The sequence below is a fragment of the Oncorhynchus mykiss genome, chromosome 19 (genome assembly GCF_057628025.1).
Source record: "Oncorhynchus mykiss isolate SJ-2025 chromosome 19, ASM5762802v1, whole genome shotgun sequence".
NCBI classification, from domain to species: domain Eukaryota; kingdom Metazoa; phylum Chordata; class Actinopteri; order Salmoniformes; family Salmonidae; genus Oncorhynchus; species Oncorhynchus mykiss.
The window spans coordinates 23,920,779-23,948,368 of NC_143040.1; the positions used below are offsets into that span (position 1 = coordinate 23,920,779).

At 41.0% G+C, this 27,590-nt stretch overlaps 1 protein-coding gene across 4 annotated transcripts; it reads right to left on the reverse strand.

Annotated features, from left to right (window-relative positions):
• LOC110498494 (uncharacterized) lies at positions 1–27,570 on the reverse strand. Of its 4 annotated transcripts, none has more exons than XM_090210513.1 (6): positions 26,309–26,795; positions 25,751–25,881; positions 14,640–14,798; positions 12,119–12,262; positions 11,639–11,750; positions 1–6,172 (listed from the first exon to the last, which is right to left on the reverse strand). In XM_090210513.1, the coding sequence occupies exons 1-6, from the start codon at positions 26,589–26,591 to the stop codon at positions 5,133–5,135; spliced, it is 1,869 nt and encodes a 622-aa protein (XP_090066639.1). In that variant the 5' UTR covers positions 26,592–26,795; the 3' UTR covers positions 1–5,132. The 4 variants fall into 4 exon arrangements, with proteins under 4 accessions (XP_090066639.1, XP_090066641.1, XP_090066640.1 ...); XM_090210515.1 differs by lacking the exons at positions 25,751–25,881; positions 26,309–26,795 and adding exons at positions 14,994–15,115; positions 25,370–25,552; XM_090210514.1 differs by lacking the exons at positions 25,751–25,881; positions 26,309–26,795 and adding exons at positions 14,994–15,115; positions 15,493–16,572.
• Between the last annotated feature and the right edge of the window lie 20 nt (positions 27,571–27,590).

Consider the following 27,590-nt stretch of genomic DNA (forward strand, 5'->3'; position numbering starts at 1 on the left):
TTTGAATACGTATATTTTATTAATTTGTAACATTTAAAAAAACATAACATTATGGCATATTGTGTGTGTAGGCCAGTGACAAAAACATCTCAATGTAATCCATTTTTAATTCATGCTTTAACACAATAAAAATGTGGAAAAAGTCAAGGGGTGTGAATACTTTGAGGGTACTGTATATTTGTGTATTTCCCCCAACACCAAATACAAACATACACATATTAACAACTTACAGACGCACCCAAAAATGACTACAGCTCATCTGCCGAGACGCACATGCTCACACCCCCATCCCTAGTGCCTGCACTGTTGTTTGCTACATTGGCCTTAAATTGTACCAATTTGTTTTTCTAGGTCACCCATACTATTTCAATGTGTAATGATGGCAGATTGATTGATTTCCAGGTTTTTTTCGTATATATTTTTTCAAGATGAGTGATGAGAGGAGAATCGTCCAGCCCATTGGGTATCTCACTACACCCCCATATCCCATGTCTTGAAATTTGACAGATAAAAATTTAATTACCATTGTAATACTTCTGACAGCCAACTTTCTAACTCAGACCATAACTTTTGGACGTCATAGCATTCCCAGAAAGCATGGATTATTGAGTCATTTGTGAATTTTGTCTCTTGCATAGTACATTTTATCCATTAGTTTATACTGGATTAAGTGTACATTTGTTGACTGTATTTTCATTAGTTATGCACCAACATTCCCTCCATCTTGTGCCAACATCAGTTATTTTTAAGTCTAGGTTCCCATAGTTTATATTTGTTTCTAAGAGATTGTCAGCTGGATATGTTCTCTGCAAGGTTTTGTGTATCATATGAACACCCTTTTCTGACTCAAATAAGATTCCCCCAAGGTTTCTCTGATGTCCCAAACATTAGTGTGATATGTAACTTAAGTTTATTTTTAATTCCGTCAACAGGATGGGGGAGATATTGTGCCCCTTTCTTTTTTATATATTTTATTTTTGCATTTTCCAATTAAGAACATTCAAAACAAAAGTGAAAAGATATTAGACAACGATAGGACAAAGTGACAGTAACAGACGGGCGTAACAAAAAAATAAAAATAATTATATATACAAACATACAATAAGAAAAAAATAATGAGACATTGGATCACCTGCCGTAGGCTACATATTATACATTACGTGTGAAACATTATGTGAGGATTATATAGAGATTCAATCAATGAGATGTGGGGGGAGATTCTCCATATAGGTCAATAAAAGGTTGCCAAATTCTGTAAAATGTCTTTAACTTATTCCTCAAGCAGTAAGTGATTTTCTCCAAAGGCATACAACTATTAACTTCAGATAACCACATTGCAACTGCCAAGGAGAAATCCAATTTCCATTTCTTGGCAATACATTTCTTGGCAATCGCTAGCAATATTTCTGTTAGCTTTATAGTATGGCTTTGCCTAAGATTGGGGTTAGTAAAGTTACCCAGTAGACAGACCTCCGGGTCTAAAGGGAATACAACCCCGTGAATTGAGGATATGGTATCACATACCCCCTGCCAGAAACCGTGTAGTTTTGAACACTGCCAAGTGGAATGGAGGAATGTTCCTTCATCTGAGCCACATCTAAAACATAGGGAGGAGATATCTGGGTTGAACTTGTGCAGTCTAGACGGGGTGATATAGAGCTGATGGAGGAAATTAAACTGGATCAGTCTGTATCTGGAGTTCAATGTGGATGTAACACCATCCCTGCATAGGTCACTCCATAGACCCTCATCAAGATCAATACCTAGATCTTTTTCCCATCTAAGTCGGGGTTTATCTAGCCCAGGCAGTGTTAGTCCTGACATAAGAGCATCATATACACGGGAAATGGTCTTGAACAGTGGTTGGTCTGCGTGGCAGAGTTGTTCAATAGGTGACATCTTAGGTAGGTTCCAATGTCCCTTGAGAGTCACCCTAATAAAGTTTTGTAGTTGTAGGTAGCTAAAGAAGTCCCTGTTAGGCAAGTGGTATTTCTGTTTCAGCTGATCAAAAGACATAAGAACTCCCTCCTCGTAACAATGTTCCAGAAAGAGTGATCCCCTTATCAGACCATGGTCTAAAGTTACTATTCTGGAAAAACATAGGAATCAATCTATTGTTCCATAAAGGGGTTTTAGGGGAAAGGAATCCCCCTCGTCCGAACAGCTCATGCAGTTTGCACCATGCCAGGACAGAATGTATGATTAAAGAGTTGTCTGTGATGGTTTTTATAGATTTTCTGTCCCATTAGTAAAACAATTCTGGCCCAGTGTCATCATTTACCTCAATCTTTTCAATGTTCACCCATGAGGGAGAGGGACCATTGTCAAACCTCTGAGCCAGAAACCTAGACTGTGCAGCCCAGTAGTACATTCTAAAATTGGGGAGGTTTAAGCCCCCTTGACTGTAATTAAGGGTCAGTTTATCCAGGCCAACCCTAGGGGTTTTGCCGTGCCAGATAAACCGTCTGGTCAGCTTGTCGAGAGAGGAAAAAAATGTTTTAATTACATTGATTCTACCCAGTAGAGTGAGAGGTAAGTCCATCCATTTACAAAGGTCACCCTCCACCTTTTGCAACAAACTGGCCAGATTTAGTTTATAGAGGTTGTTCAGATTACCATCCACCATTATGCCCAAATATGTGAAGCCCATAGGCGACCATCTAAAAGGAAACTTGTGCTTGATGGTATGATGGTCAAAGGCAGACAATGGTAAGATTTCGCTTTTATCAAAATTGACCTTATATCCAAAGAAAGAACTATAACACTGTAGTAGGATCTGCAAGTGAGACAGGGAGTGTTCTGGGTTTGTTAGAAATAAGATAAGGTCGTCCGCAAAGAGTGATAATTTATGGGTATGGGGGCCCACCTCAAAGCCATGTATATCAGGGCACGTTCTAATAGCCTCAGCCAACGGTTCGATGGCGAGGGCAAAGAGGTGGGGGCTAATTGGGCAACCTTGTCTGTTCCCCCTATAAAGAGGGAAAGAGGAGGAAGTAATCCCATTGGTAGCAATCCTAGCTTTAGGAGATTTGTAGAGTGATTTTATCAAATTTACAAACACGGTACCTAAACCGAACTTTTCCAAGACGCGAAAGAGATATGGCCTCTCAACCCTATCAAAGGGTTGAGCGTCGAGGGAGACTGCGACACTACGTATTTTGTTTTTGTTAGCAAGGTGAGTTATATCAAAGAACCTTCTGAGATTATTGGAGGACAATCTATTAATTATGAAGCCAGTCTGATCTGGGTATTGTGCCCCTTTCTAAAGCAATTTCATCAGGTAATGTATTTTGATGACATTGATATAATTTATTTAAATGTATTATCTCAGCTGGAAAATTGAAAGCTTCCAAAGTTTTGAATAGAATATGCAATTTAAGACGGTCGAAAGCCTTTTCGGCTTCAACAGCCATTATTGATAAATATTTATCTAGTTTTTTTGCGTATTGCATTAAACATGTCCTTGTATTTGTTTGTCTATTTTTAATAAACCCTGTTTGATATGTATCAAGTCTGGTAAGACTTTTGCCATGCTAATGCTTATAAGCATTTGCACTTATTGTATTGTCACAATTTATTAAGCTTTTGGGTCTATAATCAGCAGGGGACTCTCCAGATTTTCCTGGTTTTAATATAACTGAAATAACAGTTTGATACATGGAACTAGGACGTACTGAGCGACGAGTGTTGTCATTTGTGTAAATAGGTGTACTTTGCACTAAAATTGTGCTTTTCTCCATGCTAATGTTTTAATAGTATCCAATATTTATTTTGGGGTGATCAGTTTTTAGTGATTGTTTTGACTGCTGATAATTGCTTCAGGGTTCTTGAGTCTAAGGCTAGAGGATCCGTCCAACTATTTAATGCGGATTTATATACATTTTCATAGAAGCTTTTAAAATTGTCATTAATCGCACTGTTTTTAATTACCGCATTTGTATCTTTTAAAACATAAATGTAGTGTTTTGTGAGAGCTGCCAGATAGTTACCATATTTATTTGCCATTAAGTAGTATGCTTTATTTGAGTTTAACCTGTAGTTGTTGGCTCTCTTCAAAAGTAAAAGATCGTATTCCTAATTAAGTTCAGAAATGTCTTTCTTGTTTACCTTGTAAAGACTTCTATGGGCTTTTTCTTAGAAATTAAAATGAAAGAAAAATAAGTCACTAAATCAGATTTAACTTTTGCCGAGTATGAGATTATCATTCCCCTAACGTACGCCTTAAAGGCATCCCAAATTATATTGGGGGTCAGCTTTTCTTTGTCTGCTATGTCTAAATTTGTCATGTTTTTTTTTATGGTTTCATTTAGGTATTTAATACATTCCGGGTCCAGAAGATGCACTCTGTTCATTCTACAGATTCTGTCGCTAAGTGAATTTTCTGTTGGTGTAATTAGGCATGATACCGGACAACGATCCGATATCACTATATCGTGCATTTTTGGGAATAAAAATGGTCAATTGAATAGCTTTTCTTACTTTGAGAGAGAAAAAAGTAAGTCTTAGTTGGGAATAGTAATCTCTAGGTGTACTGTAAATGATTTGTAACGATGACTCATTCCAGCCTCTTTATTACTATGTCTGTCAATCTTATCGAACTTGTAATGTGGGTCACCTGCCCTAAAAAAAGTTCCTGGCTGGATTTGATCTAATATAGCTTGCATTCTATCTAAAAGCACCAGATTTGCCCCGGATACAAACAAAATCACGAGCTTTGGTTCTATCTGAATGTTTTTTCAAAATTGTGTTATTGATATAGCCTTGTTCTGTTCTCTACCAATTTAGTACTCTTAATAACCCAATTCATGTTTAGTTAAACAGCATACAAGATAAAAATAGATGACACCATTAAAACCAATGAGGGTTCAGAAATATAAAGCCAATTATCTCAGAATCATCTTTTTACAGATAGAACCTTATAGTCCTAAACTCTCAATATGTAACATACTTTTTAGACTTACGGCATATATGTCACACAATGTCTGGATGAAATATTCTACCCAGGAATATTAAACACTGAAATCTGTGGGTCATCTGTGGGTCTTTTCTGCTGACAACAATGAAAATGTATATTTGTCTTTAATGCTGGGTTTGATCTAAATGTCAGAAGCTATCCAGGGGAATGGTTACTATTATGTTAGAGTGGAATGTTTTTTCTGCTGGTGCATCCTGAGGTAACTCCTCTCTGATAACCTCTTCCCACAGTGAGTACTGGCGAATGGCCGCTCTCCTGTGTGGACCTTCAGGTGCATCTTCAGCTGGTCCTGGCGGGAGAACCTCTTCTCACACTGCGTACAGCTGTAGGGTTTCTCCCCTGTGTGGACCCTCTGGTGCCTCTTCAGGTGACCAGCCTGGGCGAAGCGCATGTGACACTGGGTACAGCTGAATGGTTTCACCCCTGTGTGGACTCTCAGGTGCCTCTTCAGGCTGAAGGAGTGAGAGAAACTAGCCTGGCACAGGTGGCAGCTGAATTGTTTCTCCCCCGTGTGCACCCTCTGGTGAATCTCCACCTGTTGGGGGAAACTGAAGGCTTTCCCACAGAACGAACACGGGAAGCGCTTCTCTTTGGCGCCACCACCTTTACTGATTCTATCTCCACTACTGTCATTTGTCAATGGGCTTGTGTAGCTATTTAGTGTTGAGGCATTGGCATTGTCTGAGGTCTGGTTTAACATAAGGAGAGTGTGAGGAGGATTAAGGCCAGGGAGTGTCTGTGTTATCACAGGATCCATATTACAGTTGATAGATCCTATAGAAGGCAGACTGAAGGAAGCACCTGTTAGGAGGTCAACATGAGGCGCGATCAGTCTCTCTGAATCACAATTATAGGAGCAGGACGGAGCATCGTAAGCCAAGTCTGTACTCTCCCGCCGCATACGTTCCCTTTCCTGTCCCCGCAGACCAAATCTACGCCTCGCCCTGGTCTCAGCCAGTCTGTTGTCATGGAGACTATGTTCAGATGTTGTTTTGGGTTCGACTGTCTGTTTCTGGTTGTGGTTAACAGTGTTGTTCCCCAGCCCAGAGTTGAGGACGCTGTCCCATCCCCTGACCTCCACTATGTCACCTCTGGGCCAGGCCTGATCGGTGATGTTGTTCACTGGGCCCTTGGCTGCACCCGTCTGGGAATCCAAAATGGCCACCCATTCTCCTCTGTTAGCCTCCAGCCAACCACCTACAGGAAGAGTTTAGAAAATAGACTTTACAAACACGGCAGAGAGAACTCTACATATGGAGTTTTTGTTGTTGTCAATTACAATGTGTTTTTGTATGTAAACATAAGTTATATTGATTTCATTAAAGAAAAACCAATAGCCACTATTCCCATTGAAGATCTAATACTGTATGTAGGCTATATGTGGGTCTTTCTATTAACTACTTGTTACAGTTGTTAAGTCCCTGATAATAATCAGACCATGTCATTACATTAATATAAGGGGGGAACATAGCTCTATATTCAATACAATTCACAAGTTAATTTAAAACCTGTTTAACCATTCTCATGGTGGGTGTCTTAATGGATTTGTCCAAATTCAGGTGACATTACTTTTCTGTCCTTGCATTTATGGCTGTGTAAGTTTTGTATCATATAATAAGCATTAATCAGTTAAATTATACTTTAAACTTGAACCCTGTAAAATCTACCTTCTACCTCTAGCTGTCGGACAGTTTTTTTGTACAGAGATCTCAGAAATTCAGTGCAACTACATAACATTTTGTGCCTCCTTACACTGAGTATAGTGTTAGGAACATTGTCTTTCCATGACAGACTGACCAGGTGAAAGACCTATGATCCCTTGTTGATGTCACTTGCTAAATCCACTTCAAATCAGTGTAGATGAAAGAGAGGAGACAGGTTAAACGAGGATTTTTAAACCTTGCGACAATTGGGACATGGATTGTGTATGTGTGCAATTCAGATGGTGAATGGGCAAGTCAAAAGATTTAAGTGCCTTTGAACAGGGTATAGTAGTAGGTGCCAGGCCTAGGGCTGTGTCGGTCATGAAATTTTGTCAGCCGGCGATTGTCATGCAAAAAACTGCCGGTCTCACGGCAATTGACCGTTAAGTAACAAACACCTTTAGCATCTCCTGGCTTCCACTGATCCATTTAATATAGCCTACACCACAATACATCCATTATTTATTTTAGTCGGGTCTAAATAAACATGATGTGAAGAAAATGTAGCCTATTTCAGAAGAACAGAAGAGCATATTCCGAGTTGTCTTTATGTTAGGTCTATGCCATATGGCTGTGGGCTACACTAGTTAATTTAGCAGACAAGATTTGCTTAGAATTCCATGGCATTATTTCATATAATTTAATAGTATGAAGAATACAATGAACATAGCTGAATAGAATAGAAAGGATATTTTCCCCAAACGATTTCCGATGGAGTGCGCACATGCGGCTTCTGTGTTGAGTGGTTAACAAAGAAATAGGTCCTCCTATCTGCTTAATTTAGAGACATTTATGCAACTTTACTTGTGATACAAAAATTAGGCTATACGTTAACATATTTTATAAATTTCTAGCTGCATGATGTGACTAATGACGATTTGAAAAAAGTTGCATGAAAAGGCATGAGCTCTGCTCCGTTTCTTGCGCAGGCTGTACACTTCATCATCTCTCATTCACTATTTGACAAGCACTTGATCATATTCTCACCCATCAGACTATTCTTAATTTAATCTGGTCTTTACATATATTGTCGAGTCTGTGAAAAGTAGAGGCCACGCCAGACATATCTCAATATTTCAAAATACAATCGCGGGAAAACATAGTTTGGAAAGCAAATGGTTATTGCTGTAAAGAGAAGACAATGAAAAGACTAATCTGTCTTTCAGTTATTAAAATTCTCAATTTCATTGAACGAACAACAGTATATCTTATTGGCACCAACCGCTAGAATCGGCAATATCCCTGGTGAGTGCTCACTGCGCATATTCACTATTTATCATTGTTGGGTCAGTGCTACTTAAGTTTGTTTTTGGACAATAATTTCCTCCTTTGAGTCTCCCCTTCTCGTATGCTTATTATATTGACAATTCTTTGTTTTTTTGATCTGTTTGTCAGTATCAAGCTTTATGTTTCCCGTGCAAAGAAAGAAACGTATCTGATATAGCGTATAGTCTAGTCCTACTCTACGCGCTCAGCCAGGCATTGAGCGGTCTTTTTTGAGAACAGTGGTTGAGTTATATTGTTAACCTAAATTATGACTATCCAATCTACTCATCACATAACGAATAGTAGGCTCTCTCACATAAGTCTGCAAATGCGATGATGCATGGATTGCATTTTTATGGTGAAAATGAGCTTTCCCAAACTTGACACACACACCGCCTATGTATGCCAGGTAGGCTACACTGGTTGTAAAGAGGATTAATGTGCTTCATTTGAAGAATTTGGCAATAAATATAGCAGCAGAAGAAAGCTGGGATCCTCTTTTAAATAGTTGCCAGTCAAAACTCTGTTTTCACAAGTGATTGCGCTCCCGGACCAGGCCCAAATCCCAATATTTACATGAAGAAAAGACGGAGATACAGGGGGGAGCAGATGCCTTGTGAGAATTTGTCGGCGAGTGGGTAACCCGCCTCTAACATCCATTCTATTGGCCAACGTGCAATCACTGGAGAATAAACTGGATGAGCTCCGTTTGAGACTATCCTACCAACGGGACATTAAAAACTGTAATATCTTATGATTCACAGAGTCGTGGCTGAACGACCACACGGATAATATACAGTTGGCTGGGTTTTCCGTGCATCGGCAGGACAGAACAGCTACATCCGGTAAGACGAGGGGTTTTGGTGTGTGTCTATTTGTCAATAACAGCTAGCTAGTGCGTGATGTCTAATATTAAGGAAGTCTCTAGGTTTTGCTCACCTGAGGTAGAGTACCTCATGATAAGCTGTAGTCCACACTATCTATATCTTCTGTAGCCATCTATTTTCCAACCACAAACCGATTTTGGCATGAAGACTACACTCAAGGAGCTGTGTGCCAGAAGCAAACAAGAAAATGCTCATCCAGAAGTGGCGCTCCTAGTGGCTGGGGACTTTGATGCAGGTAAACTTAAATCCGTTTTTATTTCTAACAGCATGTACAACCAGAGGGGGAAAAAAACTGTAGGACACCTTTACTCCACACACAGAGATGCATACAAAGCTCTCTCATGCCCTCCATTTGGCAAACTTGACCATAATGCTATCCTCCCGATTCCTGCTTACAAGAAAAAACTAAAGCAGGAAGTACCAGTGACTCACTCAATACGGAAGTGGTCAGGTGACACGGATGCTACGCTACAAGACTGTTTTGCCAGCACAGACTGGAATATGTTCTGGGACTCATCCAATGGCATTGAGGAGTATGCCACCTCAGTCACTGGCTTCATCAATAAGTGCATTGACGACGTCATCCCCATAGTGACTGTACATACATATCCCAACCAGAAGCCATGGATTACAGGCAACATTAACACTGAGCTAAAGGGTAGAGCTGCCGCTTTCAAGGAGCGGAACACTAATCCGGATGCTTATAAGAAATCCCGCTATGCCCTCAGACGAACCATCAAACAGGCAAAGCGTCAATAAAGGACTAAGATTGAATTCTACTACACCGGCTCTGACGCTCGTCGGATGCGGCAGGGCTCGAAAACTATTACGGACAACAAAGGGAAACCCAGCCGCGAGCTGCCAGACAGGCTTAATGCCTTTTATGCTTGCTTCAAGGCTAGCAACACTGAAGCATGCATGAGAGCACCAGCTGTTCCGGGCGACTGTGTGATCACGCTCTCTCCACAGCCGATGTGAGCAAGACCTTTAAACAGATCAACATTCACAAGGCAACAGGGCCAGACGGATTACCAGGACGTGTACTCAGAGCATGCACGGACCAACTGTCAAGTGTCTTCACCGACATTTTCAACCTCTCCCTGATATAGTCTATAATACTTACATGTTTCAAGCAGACCACCATAGTCCCGGTGCCAAAGAAAGCAAAGGTAACCTGCCTAAATGACTACCGACCCGTAGCACTCACGTCGGTAGCCATGAAGTGCTTTGAAAGGCTGGTCATGGCATTAACACCATCATCACGGAAACCCTAGACCCATTCCAATTCGCATACCGCCCCAACAGATCCACAGATGATGCAAATCGCACTCAACACTGACCTTTCCCACCTGGACAAAAAGAACACCTACAGTTGAAGTCGGAAGTTTACATACACCTTAGCCAAATACATTTAAACTCGGATTTTCACAATTCCTGGCATTTAATCCTAGTAAAAATTCACTGTCTTAGGTCAGTTAGGATCACCACTTTGTTTTAAGAATGTGAAATGTCAGAATAATAGTAGAGAGAATGATTTATTCCAGCTTTTCTTTCTTTCATCACATTCCCAGTGGGACAGAAGTTTACATACAATCAATTAGTATTTGGTAGCATGGCCTTTAAATTGTTTAACTTGGGTCAAACATTTCAGGTAGCCTTCCACAAGCTTCCCACAATAAGTTGGGTGAATTTTGGCCCATTCCTCCTGACAGAGCTGGTGTAACTGAGTCAGGTTTGTAGGCCTCCTTGCTCGCACACACTTTTTCAGTTCTGCCCACACATTTTCTATAGGATTGAGGTCAGGGCTTTGTGATGGCCATTCCAATACCTTGACTTTGTTGTGCTTAAACTGAACCAGTTTAGTTAACTGGGGTTGGCGCAAAAACCTACAGGACGGTAGCTCACCAGGAACAGGGTTGGAGACCCCTTGGAATAGAGTGACAATAGAGCGCTAAGTACCAGGCCATAGGCGACTGGCAGTTAGCAAGTTTGGTATGCTACTAATGACCATCAGCGACAAAGCGCAGTTTTGGAGAAGCCTAGTTACCGTCACATGGAATTTGACTGTGGTCATGACTCGGTAATACGGTCACCGTAAAAGCCCTAGCCAGGCACACTGGTTTGAGTGTGTCAAGAACTGCAAGTTTCCCGTGTGTATCAACAATGATCCCACCACCCAAAGGTAATCCAGCCAACTTGACACAACTGTGGGAAGCATTGGAGTCAACATGGGCCAGCATCCCTGTGTAACGCTTTCAACACCTTGTAGAGGCCATGCCCTCCCGAATTGAGGCAAAGGGGGGTGCAACTCAATATTAGGAAGGTGTTCCTAATGTTTTGTACACTCAGTGTATGTTACGGGGTGAAACCCGTTTTTATGGGAACATAAATCCCCAAAAATGTATGCTATTGCAAAATCGAATGCTTCCAACCGAATGAGTCACCTTGATACTTAAAACCTAAGTCGATACTGTCATTAACGTGGTTCTTCAATAATTACATAATACTTGTTGGATGTGCCTTTGGTGTCGAGTTTCAATTTCAATTACGTGCATGAATATATCCCTGAAAGTCCTTCATTTTGGCTTGCCAATGTCTGTATGAACCCTGCTTAAAGGATGTGCAGTCTCGGGCCTATGTTGTATAGGTGGTGTTAAGGGACAATTTGCATATATTCCTCTAAGTACAGGTATGTGGAACTGCATGAAAATCATTTTCATTTAGCTTCAAACCATTTAGAAATGTTGATCCTAATGTCACACATTGGCCCCATTATTTATAGAAAGACCCATGTATGTATCCCTTACCTTGTTCCCCCACCTTTAGTCCACTCAGCAGATCAATGCTCTCTGGTTCATCTTCTATTGTTTCCTCTTTGACTAGCAGCAGATCAGGCTTCCCATCCTCCATGTCTACTGACTGTGAGAGATACAGAGTGAGAGGATGTTGGATCAAGAAATCTGATATGAGCACCCTTCTATGGAGCATCTTCTGATTGGGCAATGAGGGATTGCTATGAGTACTATGCAAACATATTAGTTGATTTGATTACTTACACTCTTTAGTTTTATAATTCAAATGCATGGTCAAGACCTGGGCCCGTATCCACAAAGCGTAAAATAGTAAAATGGCTGATCGTGTATCAGGTCCCCACCTGTCTATATAGTCTTATTCATTATTATCTAAAAGGCAAAACTGATCTTAGATAAGCACTCCTACTCTGAGGGGATTTGTGGATACAGGCCCTGACCTAATACCATTCAGACAGCAGTTCACAGTGGGTTTACCTCCGTGAGACTGTGTGTGGTCCTGTGCTGCTCAGCTGGTTCCTCTGTGGGTTCAGGAGGTGTAGTCTGGTTGTCCTCCATGACCATGTTCTCCTCAGGGTTCCCCAGACCCTCCTCCTTCCCCAGCAGCACCTCTGGACCCTCCTTGGGAAGAGACAGGTGATACAGGTTGCACAGACATACACTCCCTCATTTACGTACACACAGATAAACACACTTTCAACATGGAGTGTTTATCCATCCCCACTATTTTTGAGTCCTATACTGTAGTTAGAGAATGACTTCATTGTTGTTAAACCCATCATGGTGGACATTACTATGATGTGGATAAAAACAAGTCAGCTATGATAAGTCAAAAGTCATCAGACAAACCTGACTAAACTATTTTGACGTGTACAGTAGGTGTTTGTTAGTGTGTGGGTATGTGTAGGTATATTTAGTAAGTGTAAATTGGTTATAAAGCCTCGTCGGGTGCCGACATATTTTCATGTGAATATTCGAAAAACAAAATGCGCATTTTTCCCACCAGAGATGCGTTTCCACCAAATTGACTTGTTGCGGATGACAGCTGTGTGTGATGATGTAGCGCACATAAAAATACCTTTTACAGTTAAATTCCATGTACCGAATAAAAAATACAAGTTAAATGGGTTTCCATCACATTTTCAACTCTATTGATGATTTTCTCAAAAAAATAATGTAGGCAGTATGCCTACTCTGGTATTGGCAGTGCGCTCTAGCCAACAGTGCTATCTGCACACTGTTGGCTAGATCGCACATATAGCCTACATGATGAGATTATTATTATGGACAAAAGAGCGATATTATTTGTATTTGTCAAACGGCAGCCAAGCATCAATCATCATGTCACCAGAATAAGACCCTCAATATTTATCGGAAAGGACCATCTAGTTCATCACCATGCACTTTCACCACCCTGTGAAATCCATCATTATTTATTTCATATTTTGCCTAAACTGTTTCTGACAAGTTGTAGCGGGAGGAACACAACATAAATGTTTCCACCGATATTTCTCGCATAATTGACTTTAATCAGTCACAAAAAGATCCCATCTTGTCTAGCGTACTTTGTTTAGTCGACATTTGGAAAGTTTACCGAAAATGTGTCTGTTTCCATCAGGCCTGTCGTTACATTTTTTATCTGACATGTACTTTTCTCACATAAAAAGATTGGATTGAAACCTTGTTAATTACAGTCTTGGAATGAAAAGTCCCATTTTATGTTTATTAAACATAAACAAGTGTTAAATAAACCATATGAAAACATAATATATCCTACACAGTACAAACTCAATATGTAACAGACTTTTTAGGCTTATATATCACACAATTTCTGGATGCAATTTCTACCCAGGAATATTCAACACTGAAATTTGTTACTCTCTTTATTCCAAATGCATCTGTGGATCTTCTCTACTGACAATGAAAATGAATCTTTGTCTCAGGGTTAGATCTAAGCTGTCGAGTGGAATGGTTACTTTCTATGTTATAGAGTGGAATGATTTTTCTGCTGGTGTATCCTGAGATATCTCCTCTCAGAGAACCTTTTTCCGCAGTGCGTACAGGCGAACAGCCTTTCTCCTGTGTGGACATTCATATGGTCCTGGCGGGAGAACCTCTTCTCACACTGTGTACAGCTGTGGGGTTTCTCCCCTGTGTGGACCCTCTGGTGCTTTTTCATGTCGCCAGCCTGGGCAAAGCACATATGCCACTGGGTACAGCTAAAGGGTTTCACCCCTGTGTGAACCCTCTGGTGAATCTCCACCTTTTTGGGGCAGCTGAAGCCTTTGTTACAGAACATGCAGAGGAACTTTTTATCTTTACTATTGCCTGATGTGGCTCCCCCTCCCTGAGCCTGGGCTCTAGCCATGTCGTTTGAGTTCAATACCTGATCGAAAAGGACGCGGCCGTGTGAATCGGAAGGCCCCATCATCGTGGACACTTGGTCATGATCCCTGAGCGTGTATAAAGGGAAGAGGGTAGTGACATTTGGATTTGTCTCTAAGCTTCCCCTGTAATCTAAGAAATATGTGCCCTGTGACTGTCTGTCTCCTAGGTGACTATCTGCATTCCATGCAGGAGGAGCGTCACCCTCCACTTTCACAGTCACCTCATCATTTTAACCTCCCCTTTCTCATCTAGGCACCCTTCAATGTATACACTACTACTGTACTGGTTCCAGTCCCCTCTAGACAGGTCAGTCTGTGTGTCTAAACCAAAGGGCATGTTGCCAGGTTCCATCTCTGTAGTGTAAGAACAAGGTGGATCATCACCTTAAGTGTCTAACGCGTCACCATCACCATCCACACAAGAATTAACCGCCCCGTCTCTGGTGAAATACTGGTAAGTACTCTGAGCCGGGAGCAGGAGCAAAGCACATATGCCTCTCTGGGTCTGATCTGTGGTCAGATCCTGTGTGTAAGAGTCTGTGTCTGTGTGTTACAGTTAATGTCTTTGTGTCTGTCTATGACTTGAGGATGGCATTCAGCTTTCCACTGACCTCCGTGATACTGCGCCGGGTCCTGGGCTGCGCTGGGGCGGTGTCCTCCATGGCTACAGCCGCCTCTCCAGTCTGGATGTCTCTGCTGTGCCGTAGGTCATCCTCTCCTTCAGACCTCTCCTGCTTAACCCCAGGACCTGCAGCCTCTGCATCTGTAGACTGACACAAGAAGAGAAGAGGTTATTACTGGTACAGGAGTTTAATTGGATAACAATGTTGTCAGGAAGTCTCACAATCTCCCATGGCATATAAATAAAGATGTTCATGAATAGCTGAGGGGAGCCATTGTGAAATAAAGAGGCTACATTGGATGTACATTTGATGTAATTTTGATCTAAATACTATTATACTAACGATAACATGCTGGGTTGTGGTTCCACTCCCCTCATCAACAGTGATTGGTTGGTCATCTCCCCGTGTATTGTGTCCCGCTGGCTTCACAAAGCTCCTGTGGCCTCCAGTGAAATGTCCTTCACCTGCAAGAGTAAATGGGTGGGGGGGGGGGGGGGGAGAAGTGTTTAGGTTAGGGACTGTCAATGCTCAACTATATATTGTACACTATTGACACGTCTAGAATTGGCAAGGATGTAAAGTAAAACTTCGCATAACTTCATATATCATGCCTCATTGTATTAAATTATTACATCAAAGGAAATGCATTAAACATGAATCTAGTTAGAATATGATATGTCTTTGTGCAAGAAATTATTGCATACTATCCAAAAACTGACCAAGACCATATGTGGTAAACACATCTACAGTCACACATGTGCAGAGGGGAATGGGGCGAGAGGTACTGAGCCATCTATGAACCGCGGCAGGCCGCGCATCTGGGGCCTACTGCAAAATGTACCTCTTGCCATTCCTCTGTATCGGTCGAGGATCTTGACACTACTGGGACGACTGGCAACGACGCGCTCCCGTGCCACCTTCAGTTCCAGTAGTTGTAGTTTCCTCCGCAATCCCCTGTTTTCTTTCTGGCTTTGAGTGATTTCCAATCGAAACACTGCATAGTCGTCGTCTACGAGTTTACAGATTTCTGCCACGGCTGCATTCGCTAGCACCTCCATGATGGAGGCTATTTGAGTGTGAAAAACCATACAGTTAGAGTTAGCCATTGTAGCTAACGTTAGCAGCTAACTAGCATTACCTAGATAACGTAAATCAACCAAGACTGGTATCCAACGCGAATTAAATACTACGTGCGGTAAATATGTGATGCTGTGCAGTTAAATTAGTCATAATCTTAGATCCATGGTGTTAATAAACGTATAAATAAAAACGCTAACGTGAAAATTGTTCTTGGTCGTTTACTTCCGTTTACATGGATGATTGGCGTCATAGTTCAAAGGTTGTGGCTAAATTAAAAGGGGTTGCGCTGGTGATGCTCATGAAACCAGAGGAGCGTTCAGTTTGCTGCACGTTTGCTACGTTGCGGAAGGGTTTGTACTGAACAACACGTTTCCCCAAAACGTTCTTGAACAGACTTTGAGATACGTTTGCTCCGGTTTGGTGGGTGTGACAAGGTGTGCCTTAAAGCAATAAGCGAGGTACTGTATTTAAAGGGCAGTGGCCATGCTGACAGTGTTCACCAAACCACAACCCCTCCACGTTTTCAATTGGTCATTCAGTACAGCAATTATCCATCAAAAATACTGAACGCAGCCCAGTTTTAATCATGGTAGCAAATTGAGTTACAAAACCATGATGCATCTGCAAAAATCAACTGTCATTCTGAAGTCTAAGATGCCTAGTTTATGGCACTGTGTCTACATTTTAACCAGAATGTTGTACATTTTCACCCAAAATCCTTACCGAAATGCGTTCAAATTAAGTCATTTTATACAATGTTACTTGAAAAAAACATGGGTCATCATATAAACTGCGACAGTTTAACCTTTCAGTACCCAGATCCAGTTTCCTTGCAACAAAAAAAAAATAATAGAGTGATAGGAATGCTCAAGGAGACCCCAAATAACATATTTCTGTGGGGTTTGGTTTAAACCCCGATGTTACATATAGGTAACACACTTTCAAGTGGCTTTATTTACCTAAAAATTAACATTATTCTTAGAAAATGTACTCAGCCGTCTCTGGACATTGTATAAGCATTTAGCATGCATTGAATTTCAGAAACTCAACTTTTTGACAATATCCGAGACCATTCCGAGGAGGATTTGGGATTTTCAGCGCAAATCTCTGATAGTGTAATTACAACGATTGGCCACCAGCGGGTGCCAAAGGTGTTTATGGGGATGTCTTCTTGAAGATAGTGGTTTCCTTTTATGTATTAATCATGTACAGACGCGTAACCAGGTGTTTAAAGACAATGTTACAGATATATAACATTGGGCTTTAAAGGGTTAATCCTGAGGAATATTTCTTGTTCTGACAAGTGAAAATCAAAACTAATGTGCACGTTTGAGCAGAGGGGGTGAGGTTGTAGCATGCTAGCAGATACCCATAGACTTCCAGTCGTTGCACTAATGCTAGTTGGCTTGTGAAACTACTTTCAACTTCCTTCATACTGGACAGAGACATAAAAATGGCATCCACGAGTTCATCTGACTCTGGGGAAATAGATTAAGGGTCTCAGTGCCAAAATCCTGAAGTATCCCTTTGAGGTTATAAAACTGTCATAAATAATGCACCGTGCAAAATCATGTATTATAGTGCATACTATGTACTGGTACATCAAAATAAATAAAAGTTGCAAAATTATATTTCAATTGAGTAATTCAGTCATGTTTTTAGTTGTCCTGCGTTACCAACTGTAGCTAAAGTAGTACAGCAAGGAGTAGTTAAAGTGGGACAGTCTTTATAGGCTTTTCCAATGGAGGAAAGACATCCAGTTTACATTAGGAACCTGTACTTTGGTTAGGCAGGGCTCTGGTTCTTGTAGTACTTGTTGTACTGTTATCCTGTTCATATTTGGCACCAAGTAGAACTATCGCTGGGTAAATTCTGAAAAAGTGTGACACTTTTTTCATACCCGGTTTTGGCTCAGGCTTCTGTCACCTCTTTCGATAGATTTCTGAAATCCTCAAGATGTTTCCTATTCACACAAAATTGAAATTAATTGTCATTGGGTACAATTACAACTATCCCAGTTTATCTAACCTGCTGTCCTAGTTTACCAAATGCAAACTGAAAATTTGGATTTGGCTCAGTGTACACAAATGGGTGTGTCATGCCTCCTGTGAATATGATATCAACATTTGTCATTTTTGTGTGATTAGAAAACATCTTGAGGATTTCAGAAATGTATCATGTGTTGGGCTAATATGTTGGATAGATGTCGAAAGAGGTTACAGAAGATGGAAATGCAAAAAGTGTCCCACTTATTATGAATTCACCCTAAATGATCAAAATTATATATTATTTGAAGTTGACATAAAACCATTATATTTATCACGGAAAAACACATTTCTCATTACTGTAAAAATGTTTCAAGTTCCTGTAAAATCTCCAATCAGTTTTTAAATAAAGTTTATTCACCCATGATGCATCAGTAGTTCCTATAGGGTCCAATCTGTCAAAATGTGGTTCACACCTTCTGATTTATGAGGGGGGGGGGGGGGGGGGGGGGGGTGGCAGGAAGTAATACAATTAAGTTATTAAATTAGATAACCTCATGGTTTCACCCATGGTTGTAAAAAATGATGTAATGGCTCAATTTAGTTCTTTAACACTTAGATAAACTTAAGTGGAATTTAATTCAGCGCTACACAGAACAAAAGCAGAAAAATACTAAGTGCACACTTCCAACAACTAAACAAGTTCAAGTCGAGCAGTCATTTGAAAGAGTAAGAACATTTCAGCAAGACAACTCAAAGGCGAAATCCATTAACGTCAAGATAATGGAATTCATTGCCCTTGACAATCAACCGTTCTCTGTCGGGGATGATGTTGGCTTTCGCCGACTGGTCGAGCCCCGGTACACACTTTTTCAGATGTTGCCCTACCGGAGTTACACAGTATTGTTGAAACGTACATCTATGAGCTACTTGCTATGGGCGTCACTGCTATTAGCTTCACGACTGACATTTGGACCAGTAATGTCAGCCCCATAGGCGTGCAGAGTCTGACAGCACAGCGGGTCAACAAGGATTTCGTACTGAGGAAAGCTGTATTGCATGCTCAAGAATTTCAATGGCATTTGAGAACATGTTTGAAACACACTAGCTAACTCCATTCGAACAACTGACTCAAGAAATAAGCTCATCAACTGCGTCTGCAGCAGACGTGATACCCTCTGTCATGGCACTGAAACGCCTGCTCAACAAAACTGCCGACACAGACCGTGGGGTTAAAACTTACAAAAGTACTTGAGGCTGTGAACAAGTGATTCGGTGGCATTATTTCTGAGCCTCTTTACGGTGTCACCACCATGCTCGATGCTAGGTACAAAGATCGCTACTTCGATGCAGACAAGAAACAGGGTTTACGTGAAATGTTACATACACAGCTGGCCAAGATGGAAATGGACACAGTGACAGTGTGCACCGAAGAAGAGATGCCATGGACAGACAGAGCTGAAACGTCACTGCTTGACATGTATGATGAAATACTGGTTGAGAATGAAACGACTGAACAAATGAACAACGAAACAGCCCAGCAAGTAAGTGAAAGAAATAGGTTTTGATTATGTTTTACTGGTAATGGGGACACGTAAATTAGAGGTCGACCGATTATGATTTTTCAACGCCGATACAGATTATTGGAGGACCAAAAAAAAGCCGATACCGATTAATCGGCCGATTTTATTTATTTGTAATAATGACAATTACAACAATACTGAATGAACACTTATTTTAACTTAATATAATACATAAATAAAATCAATTTAGCCTCAAATAAATAATGAAACATGTTCAATTTGGTTTAAATAATGCAAAAACAAAGTGTTGGAGAAGAAAGTAAAAGTGCAATATGTGCCATGTAAGAAAGCTAACATTTAAGTTCCTTGCTCGGTGGTTCCTTTTAACATGAGTCTTCAATATTCCCAGGTAAGAAGCTTTAGGTTGTAGTTATTATAGGACTATTTCTCTCTATACGATTTGTATTTCATATACCTTTGACTATTGGATGTTCTTATAGGCACTTTAGTATTGCCAGTGTAACAGTATTGCTTCCATCCCTCTCCTCGCTCCTACCTGGGCTCGAACCAGGAACACATCGACAACAGCCACCCTCGAAGCAGCGTTACCCATGCAGAGCAAGGGGAACAACTACCTCAAGTCTCAGAGCGAGTGACATTTGAAACGCTATTAGCCCGCACCCCGCTAACTAGCTAGCCATTTCACATCGGTTACACCAGCCTAATCTCGGGGGTTGATAGGCTTGAAGTCATAAACAGCGCAACACTTGAAGCATTGCGGAGAGCTGCTGGCAAAACGCACGAAAGTGCGTGGGTGGCATCCGCAAGTCTAAATATTCCTGATACATTGCATAACTTTCAATGTTATGTCATAATTACATAAAATTCTGGCAAATTAGTTCGCAAAGAACCAGGCGGCCCAAACTGTTGCATATACCCTGACTCTGCGTGTACTGAACGCAAGAGAAGTGACACAATTTCACCTGGTTAATATTGCCTGCTAACCTGGATTTATTTTAGCTAAATATGCAGGTTTAAAAATATATACTTCTGTGTATTGATTTTAAGAAAGGCATTGATGTTTATGGTTAGGTACACGTTGGAGCAACGACAGTCCTTTTTCACGAATGCGCACCGCATCAATTATATGCAACGCAGGACACGCTAGATAAACTAGTAATATCATCAACCATGTGTAGTTATAACTAGTGATTATGAATGATTGATTGTTTTTTTATAAGATAAGTTTAATGCTAGCTAGCAACTTACCTTGGCTTCGTACTGCATTCGTATAACAGGCAGGCTCCTCATGAGGCAGGTGGTTAGAGCGTTGGACTAGTTAACTGTAAGGTCGCAAGATTGAATCCCCGAGCTGACAAGGTAAAAATCTGTTGTTTTGCCCCTGAACAAGGCAGTTAAACCACCGTTCCTAGGCCGTCACTGAAAATAAGAATGTGTTCTTAACTGACTTGCCTAGTTAAATAAAGGTGTAAAAATATATATATTTTTATTTAAAAAAATTAAATACAAAAATAATTGGCTAAAATCGGCATCCAAAAATACCGATTTCCGATTGTTATGAAAACTTTAAATCGGCCATTTCGATTAATCGGTCGACCTCTAATGTAAATACCAACAAAATAACTTTTTGGTCAGACTGGTTGTGTGTGTGTATCCTTTACTTAACTGGGCAATTCAGTTAAGAACAAATTCTTATGTACAATGACGGCCTAACCCGGCTAAACCTGGAAGACACTGGGCCAATTATGCGCAGCCCTATGGGACTCCCAATCATGGCCGGATGTGATACAGCCTGGATTCGAGACACCTCTTGCACTGAGATGCAGTGCCTTAGACCGCTGGGTCCATGTGTGTGTTAACTATTTAATTGTACTAGAATGCTTAAAAAAATATTGGTTATAGGTATTGTTTTTTTGGGCACGGAAAATAAGGGATATCGGCCCAAAATGTCATATCGGGACATCCCTTATATTAGTGTTTGATTTTTCATTAATGTTGAAAAAAAAGTGATTTTTTTGTCCACTTTGACATTGCGCATGTTGTATCTCTATCACTGATCCATCCACGACTATAGCAACACATCAACAATACATAGGCCAATATCCAGCTATATCCCTCTTATTACAAATGAGACTCATTATAAATGGGAGTTGAGTGGCACAGAATGAAAGTGCAATTTAGCTGACAAATGCATGTCGTAAGGGATAATAATATTGGCTCCTGGCTGTCAGTCGGGTGGTAAGGGTAGGCAACAACATATCTGCCACACTGATCCTCTGCAAAACTATCATGGTCTAAACACACCAAGAAAGTTGTGAAGAGGGCACGACAACACCTTTTCCCCCTCAGGAGACTAAAAAGATTTGGCATGGGACCCCAGATCCTCAAAAGGTTCTACAGCTGCACCATCAAGAGCATCCTGACCGGTTGCATCACCGCCTTGTATGGCAACTGCTCAGCATCAGACCGTAAGGTACTACAGAGGGTAGTGCGTACAGCCCAGTACATCACTGGGCCAAGCTTCCTGCCATCCAGGACATATATACCAGGCGGTGTCAGAGGAAGGCCCAAAAAATGGTCAAATACTACAGTCATCCAAGTCATAGACTGTTCTCTCTGCCACCGTACAGCAAGCGGTACAGGAGCGCCAAGTCTAGGTCCAAAAGGCTCCTTAACAGCTTCTACCCTCAAGCCATAAGACTGCTGAACAATTCATCAAATGGCCACCTGGACTATTTGCATTGACACCCCCCCTTTGTTTTTACACTGCTGCTACTCGCTGTTTATTATCTATGCATAGTCACTTGACCCCTACCTACATGTACAAATTACCTTGACTAACCTGTAACCCGCACATTGACTTGGTACCGGTACCACCTGTATATAGCCTCATTATTGTTATTTTATTGTGTTATTTTAAACACCTTAGTTTATTTAGTAAATATGAACTCTATTTACTTAAAACTGCATTGTTGTTTAAGGGCTTGGAAATAAGCATGTGACATTTTTTTTTATTTGATAACATCAGATAGATAGATGCATGTGTACACACGTGTAGCATGTGACAACAGCAGGATCATATCAAGGACAGCGTCACAAATGCGTCACAAATGAATACATAAATACCCAGTGAAGCTTGACGATGAGTTGCTCATTTGAATCAGCTGTGTAGTATTAAGGCAAAAACTAAAATGTTGCAAGAAACCTTATTGATATAGCAACGCTCCCAGAAACACACCTGCTCTTTAAGGACTCACATAGAATGCAGAACCATTTGTACCAACTTGTCTGCTTTTTCATCAGCCCCAAACAAATCTAAAGGTGTAATCATAATAATACATAAACTCAAATCACCATCTTGGGTAAAGACCCAGACTTAAGAAGGCAGAATCACTTTCCATAAATGTATCCATAATGGAACGAAACAATTTATTAATGTGTACACCCCCCCAAAAAAGAATATTAATGCGTACACTCCAAATTCATAAGATCTAATGTTTTTTTGATTGCCTGAACAGTATATTGTTAGATATAACTGAATTCCATCTGGTTATCCTACATTCTGTGATCAATTTGAAATTGAACCAAATGAATTAATAATGATCAATACAAAATTCACTGATTCTGACCACCGATTCTATGGGATGCCATCATTTTTTATAGAAAACCTTTGATGCAGCTGCATTTGCATCTGGGTTGGATAAATCACAATGAAAAAAAAAACATCAGAATTGGAAATGTTAACTGTATTAGAGCGTTCTCAACACAAACTATTTTCAGACCAGGTAGCGATTACTATTTCCAAAGTCAAGACAGAACTTCATTTAATGATAAAAGTGGGTTTGTTAAAAATCGTTTATCCTCGGATAACCTCCGTCGACTATTACAGAGCCTTCAGAAAGTATTCACACCCCTTGACTTATTACACATTTTGTTGTTACAGCCTGAATTTAAAATGTATTCAATTTAGATTTTGTTTCACTGGCCTACACACAATACCCAATAATGTCAAAATGGAATTATGTTATTTGACATTTTTACAACTTAATTAAACATGAAACGCTGAAATGTCTTGGGTCAATAAGTATTTTGTTATGGCAATCCTAAATAACTTCAGGAGTACAAATGGGCTTAACAAGTCACATAATAAGTTGCATGGACTCACTCTGTGTGCAATAATGGTGTTTCACATGATTTTTGAATGACTACCCCATCTCTGTACCCCACACATACAATTATCTGTAAGGTCTCTCAGTCGAACAGTGAATTTCAAGCACAGATTCACTGGGCATTCCCAAAACATATGTATATAGATCCCGACTGATCCAAGAGGGCAACCGTTTACAAAGATTATCGGCAGAGAGTTTCATCTGGAAGCGGCGATATGGTGTAGAAAAACATTTGTGAATACATTTTAAATTAATCAACTGGTGAGATGTTTTTTTTTTTATGAGAAAACATTGTTCCATTTCACCTTCCAGTTCAACTGTTCTCTGTTCCAGATGGAAGTGACCGCAGGTGAACACTTGTCGATCGAGTTAAGTTTGGAGTAGAAAGTGGAGACCAGGTCAAAAGATTTGGGAGTATTCAAAAGAGTCTCAACTCGGGGATGGGTGGCAATAAGGGAATCCCAGGATACTCCGTATTCTTTGAAAGCCAAGCGGAGCATAAGGGGGGGAAAAAATAAGGAAGTCCCTGGGAGATTATATGATTCTTTGAAGTCTTGAAAAGTATGAAGACCTGAATTGTTAAAGATGTCACTGAGGATGAAAATATTTATACTAGACAATTGATGAAAAACAAAGGGTTTTGAGCCCGATAAGTTTAGGTTATTGTCCATAATGGAGAATGGCTCTGAAAAGGGAATGAGATCATGAGATGTCTGTTGGCCTGTCTCCTCACTTTAACTGCATTATCAATTATTGGACCCATTCGGAGACGTATAGATTTTTGCATATAGCCAGAGAATAAGAGGCATTGTAGCCTAATGGGTTTTATTAATCTATGGGTATTTTCTGTTGAAAACAATTCCCATTTGTCTTTAATGCAGGGTTTGATCTAAAATGTCAGAAACTATCAAGTGGAATGGTTACTTTCTACGTTACAGAGTGGAATGGTTTTTCTGCTGGTGTATCCTGAGGTAGCAGCTCTCCGAGAACCTCTTTCCGCAATGCGTACAGGTGAATGACCTTTCTTCCGTGTGGGCCTTCAGGTGCATCTTCAGCTGGTGCTGGCGGGAAAACCTCTTCTCACACTGGGGGCAGCTGTAGGGTTTCTCCCCTGTGTGGACCCTCTGGTGCCTCTTCAGGTTGCAAGCCTGGGCGAAGCGCATGTGACACTGGGTACAGCTGAAGGGTTTCACCCCTGTGTGGATCCTCTGATGGATCTCCACCTTCTGGGAGCAGCTGAAGCCTTTGTTACAGAACATGCAGAGGAACGGTTTGTCTTTATTTTTACCCGATGTGGCTCCCCCTCCCTGCGTCTTGGCACTTTGGTCTTTTGGGTTCAATACCTGATCGAAAAGGACGGAGCCATGTGAATCGAAAGGCACCAATGACGTGGACACTGGGTCACGATCCCTGAACACATGTAAAGGGGAGTGAGTGTCGACATTTAGATTGGTCTCTAAGCTTCCCCTGCAATCTAAGAAATCTCTGCCATGTGACTGTCCATCTCCTAGGTGACTATCTGCATTCCATGTAGGAGGAGTATCGCCCTCCACTTTCACAGTCACCTCATCGACCACTATAACCTCCCCTTTCTTATCTAGGCACCCTTCAGAGTATACACTACTACTGTACCGGTTCCAGTCCCCTCTAAACAGATCAGTCTGTGTCTCTAAACCCAAGGATATGTGGCCAGGGTCCATCTCTGTAGCGTAAGAACAAGACAGATCATCAATGCCAGTGTAGAACGCATCACCATCTCCATGGGAATTAACCGTCCTCTGGCTCTGGTGAAATACTGGTAAGTACTCTGTGCCAGGAGCAGCCAGTGGCCCCAGCCCCAGTCTCTCTGGGTCTGATCTGTGGTCAGATCCTGTGTGTAAGAGCCTCTGTGTTACAGTTAAAGTCTCTGACTTGAGGACGTCGTTCGGCGTTCCACTGACCTCCGTGATGCTGCGTCCGGTCCTGGCCTGGGGCGCAGCGTAAACGGCAAGGTCCTCCGTGACTACAGGGTGCGCCACTCCAGCCGCTGCTCCAGACTGGATGTCTCTGCTGTGCTGTGGGTCCTCCTCTCCTTCATTCCTCTCCTGCTTGACCCCAGGACCTGCAGCATCTGCATTTGCAGACTGATAAGCAGAGAGGAGGTTATTACCGGTACTTGAGTTGAATTGGATAACAATATTGTAGAGAATTCTCACAAGCTCCCCTATGGCAGATAAATAAGGATGTACATGTAAGCAAATTAATAGCTGGGGGAGCCTTTCTGAAATAAACGTGTCACATTTTACATACTGTAATTTTTTATGTTACACTATGACACTAACCTCTATCACGATAACATGCTGGGTTGAGGTTCCACTCCCTTCATCTATAGCTATGGGTTGGTCATCTCTCCACACGTTGTGTCCCGCCGGCTTCACAAAGCTCCTGTGGCCTCCAGTGAGATGTCCTTCACCTAAGAAAGTGATTGGGGGGAAAGTGGTGGTTAAGTCAGGTACTTTCAATGCTCAACACTATATTGTACACTCTTGACACTGTCTACAATTGGCAAAGTAAAATTTATCATAACTTCTTGATATACTATTTATTGATTGATTGATGTTCCATGCATCACATTCTTTTTTATTGAGTATGATAATAGGACATTCAGTAAATCAAGAATCTGGTAAGAATATTGTGTCTTTGTGCAAGAATAATTTGTTCTTAATTTACCTGCCTGGTAAAAATAAAGGTAAAATAAATATAACACCTAATTAATGAGGTAAAGTATTGTATTCTATCTAAAAACTGACCAAGACTCAACTCTGGATAACACTTCTGAACACATGCGCAACGGGAACAGGGCGACAGGCCCCGCAGTCTCTGCCTTCTGCTAAATGTACCTCTTGCCATTCCTCTGTATCGGTCGAGGATCTTGACACTATTGGGACGACTGGCGACAACGTGCTGTCGCAAAGTTCTCTCTGCGCGCTCCCGTGCCACCTTCAATTCCAGTAGTTGTAGTTTCCTCCGCAATCCCCTGTTGTCTTTCTGGCTTTGAGTCATTTCCAAACGAAACACTGCATAGTCGTCGTCTACGAGTTTACAGATCTCTGCCACGGCTGAATTCGCTAGCACCTCCATAATGGAGGCTATTTGATTGTGAAAAACCATACAGTTAGCCATTGTTAGCTAACTATACCTAGATAACATCTATCAATCAAGTCCCGTCTCCAATTCGTATGTGATGCTGTTAAGTTAATTAGTCATATTTAGAGTTACATCGTGTTAATAAACGTATAAATAACAGCAATAGAAAAAGCTAACGTAGAAATTGTTTTTGGTCATTGCTAACTTCCGTTTACACCGAAGAGAAAGGACGTTTTTGGCGTCATAGCTCATAGGGTGTGGCTAAATGAAAAGGAAACGGGTAATGCTACATCGAACCAACGAGTCATGATTTGTCGTTGCTATCTGGAATCCTTGGGACGTCGGCCACCCTTCCCTTACCCATTTTAATTTTCAACTTCAATGGGGAAGGGACGTTCCAAACATTCTAGATTGCAATGACCATTCATGTTCATTTTCTTGGAAGCTCAGCCTTGTTAAGAAAAAATACCGTAAATTATCTAAAAAGAATGTCTCGCTCTATCCCATCGGTGGCAAGGAAAGAAACCTATAGGTTTCAAGGAAGCCAACGAAACTAAGACCAATTTTAATTTAAAATAATAAACAAGTAAATAAAAGTAAACATATCAAACGGACAGCACGATTTAACAGATTTTATCACCGTAGTAAAGGAACAGGTACCACTGTTTAAAAGGTGTTATAAAAAGAGGGGGACATATTTCTTATGAATAGAACATAAGCTAAACCAAATTCGGAGAAATGTTGTGTTACACTTCAATTACAGTGTTTTGGCCATGCCAACACACCAAACAACAGGTCTGTGTATCATGTGAGAACGTAAGCGTACCTTGAGCCCTATACTAGATGGTTTGAGGAGTTAGCGAGGTTACTGGTCAACTCTTGAGTTCCATTCGGGATAACAGGTACAACGAAAGTGGCTCACCTTTTAGCCATGTACATTTCTATGCAACGACTCCTTCAGAATTAACCTGTTCCCGGGGAGGTTAACTCAGGGCTAACTCCATTTGTGATGAATGAGCTGCGAGTTGAGCACCA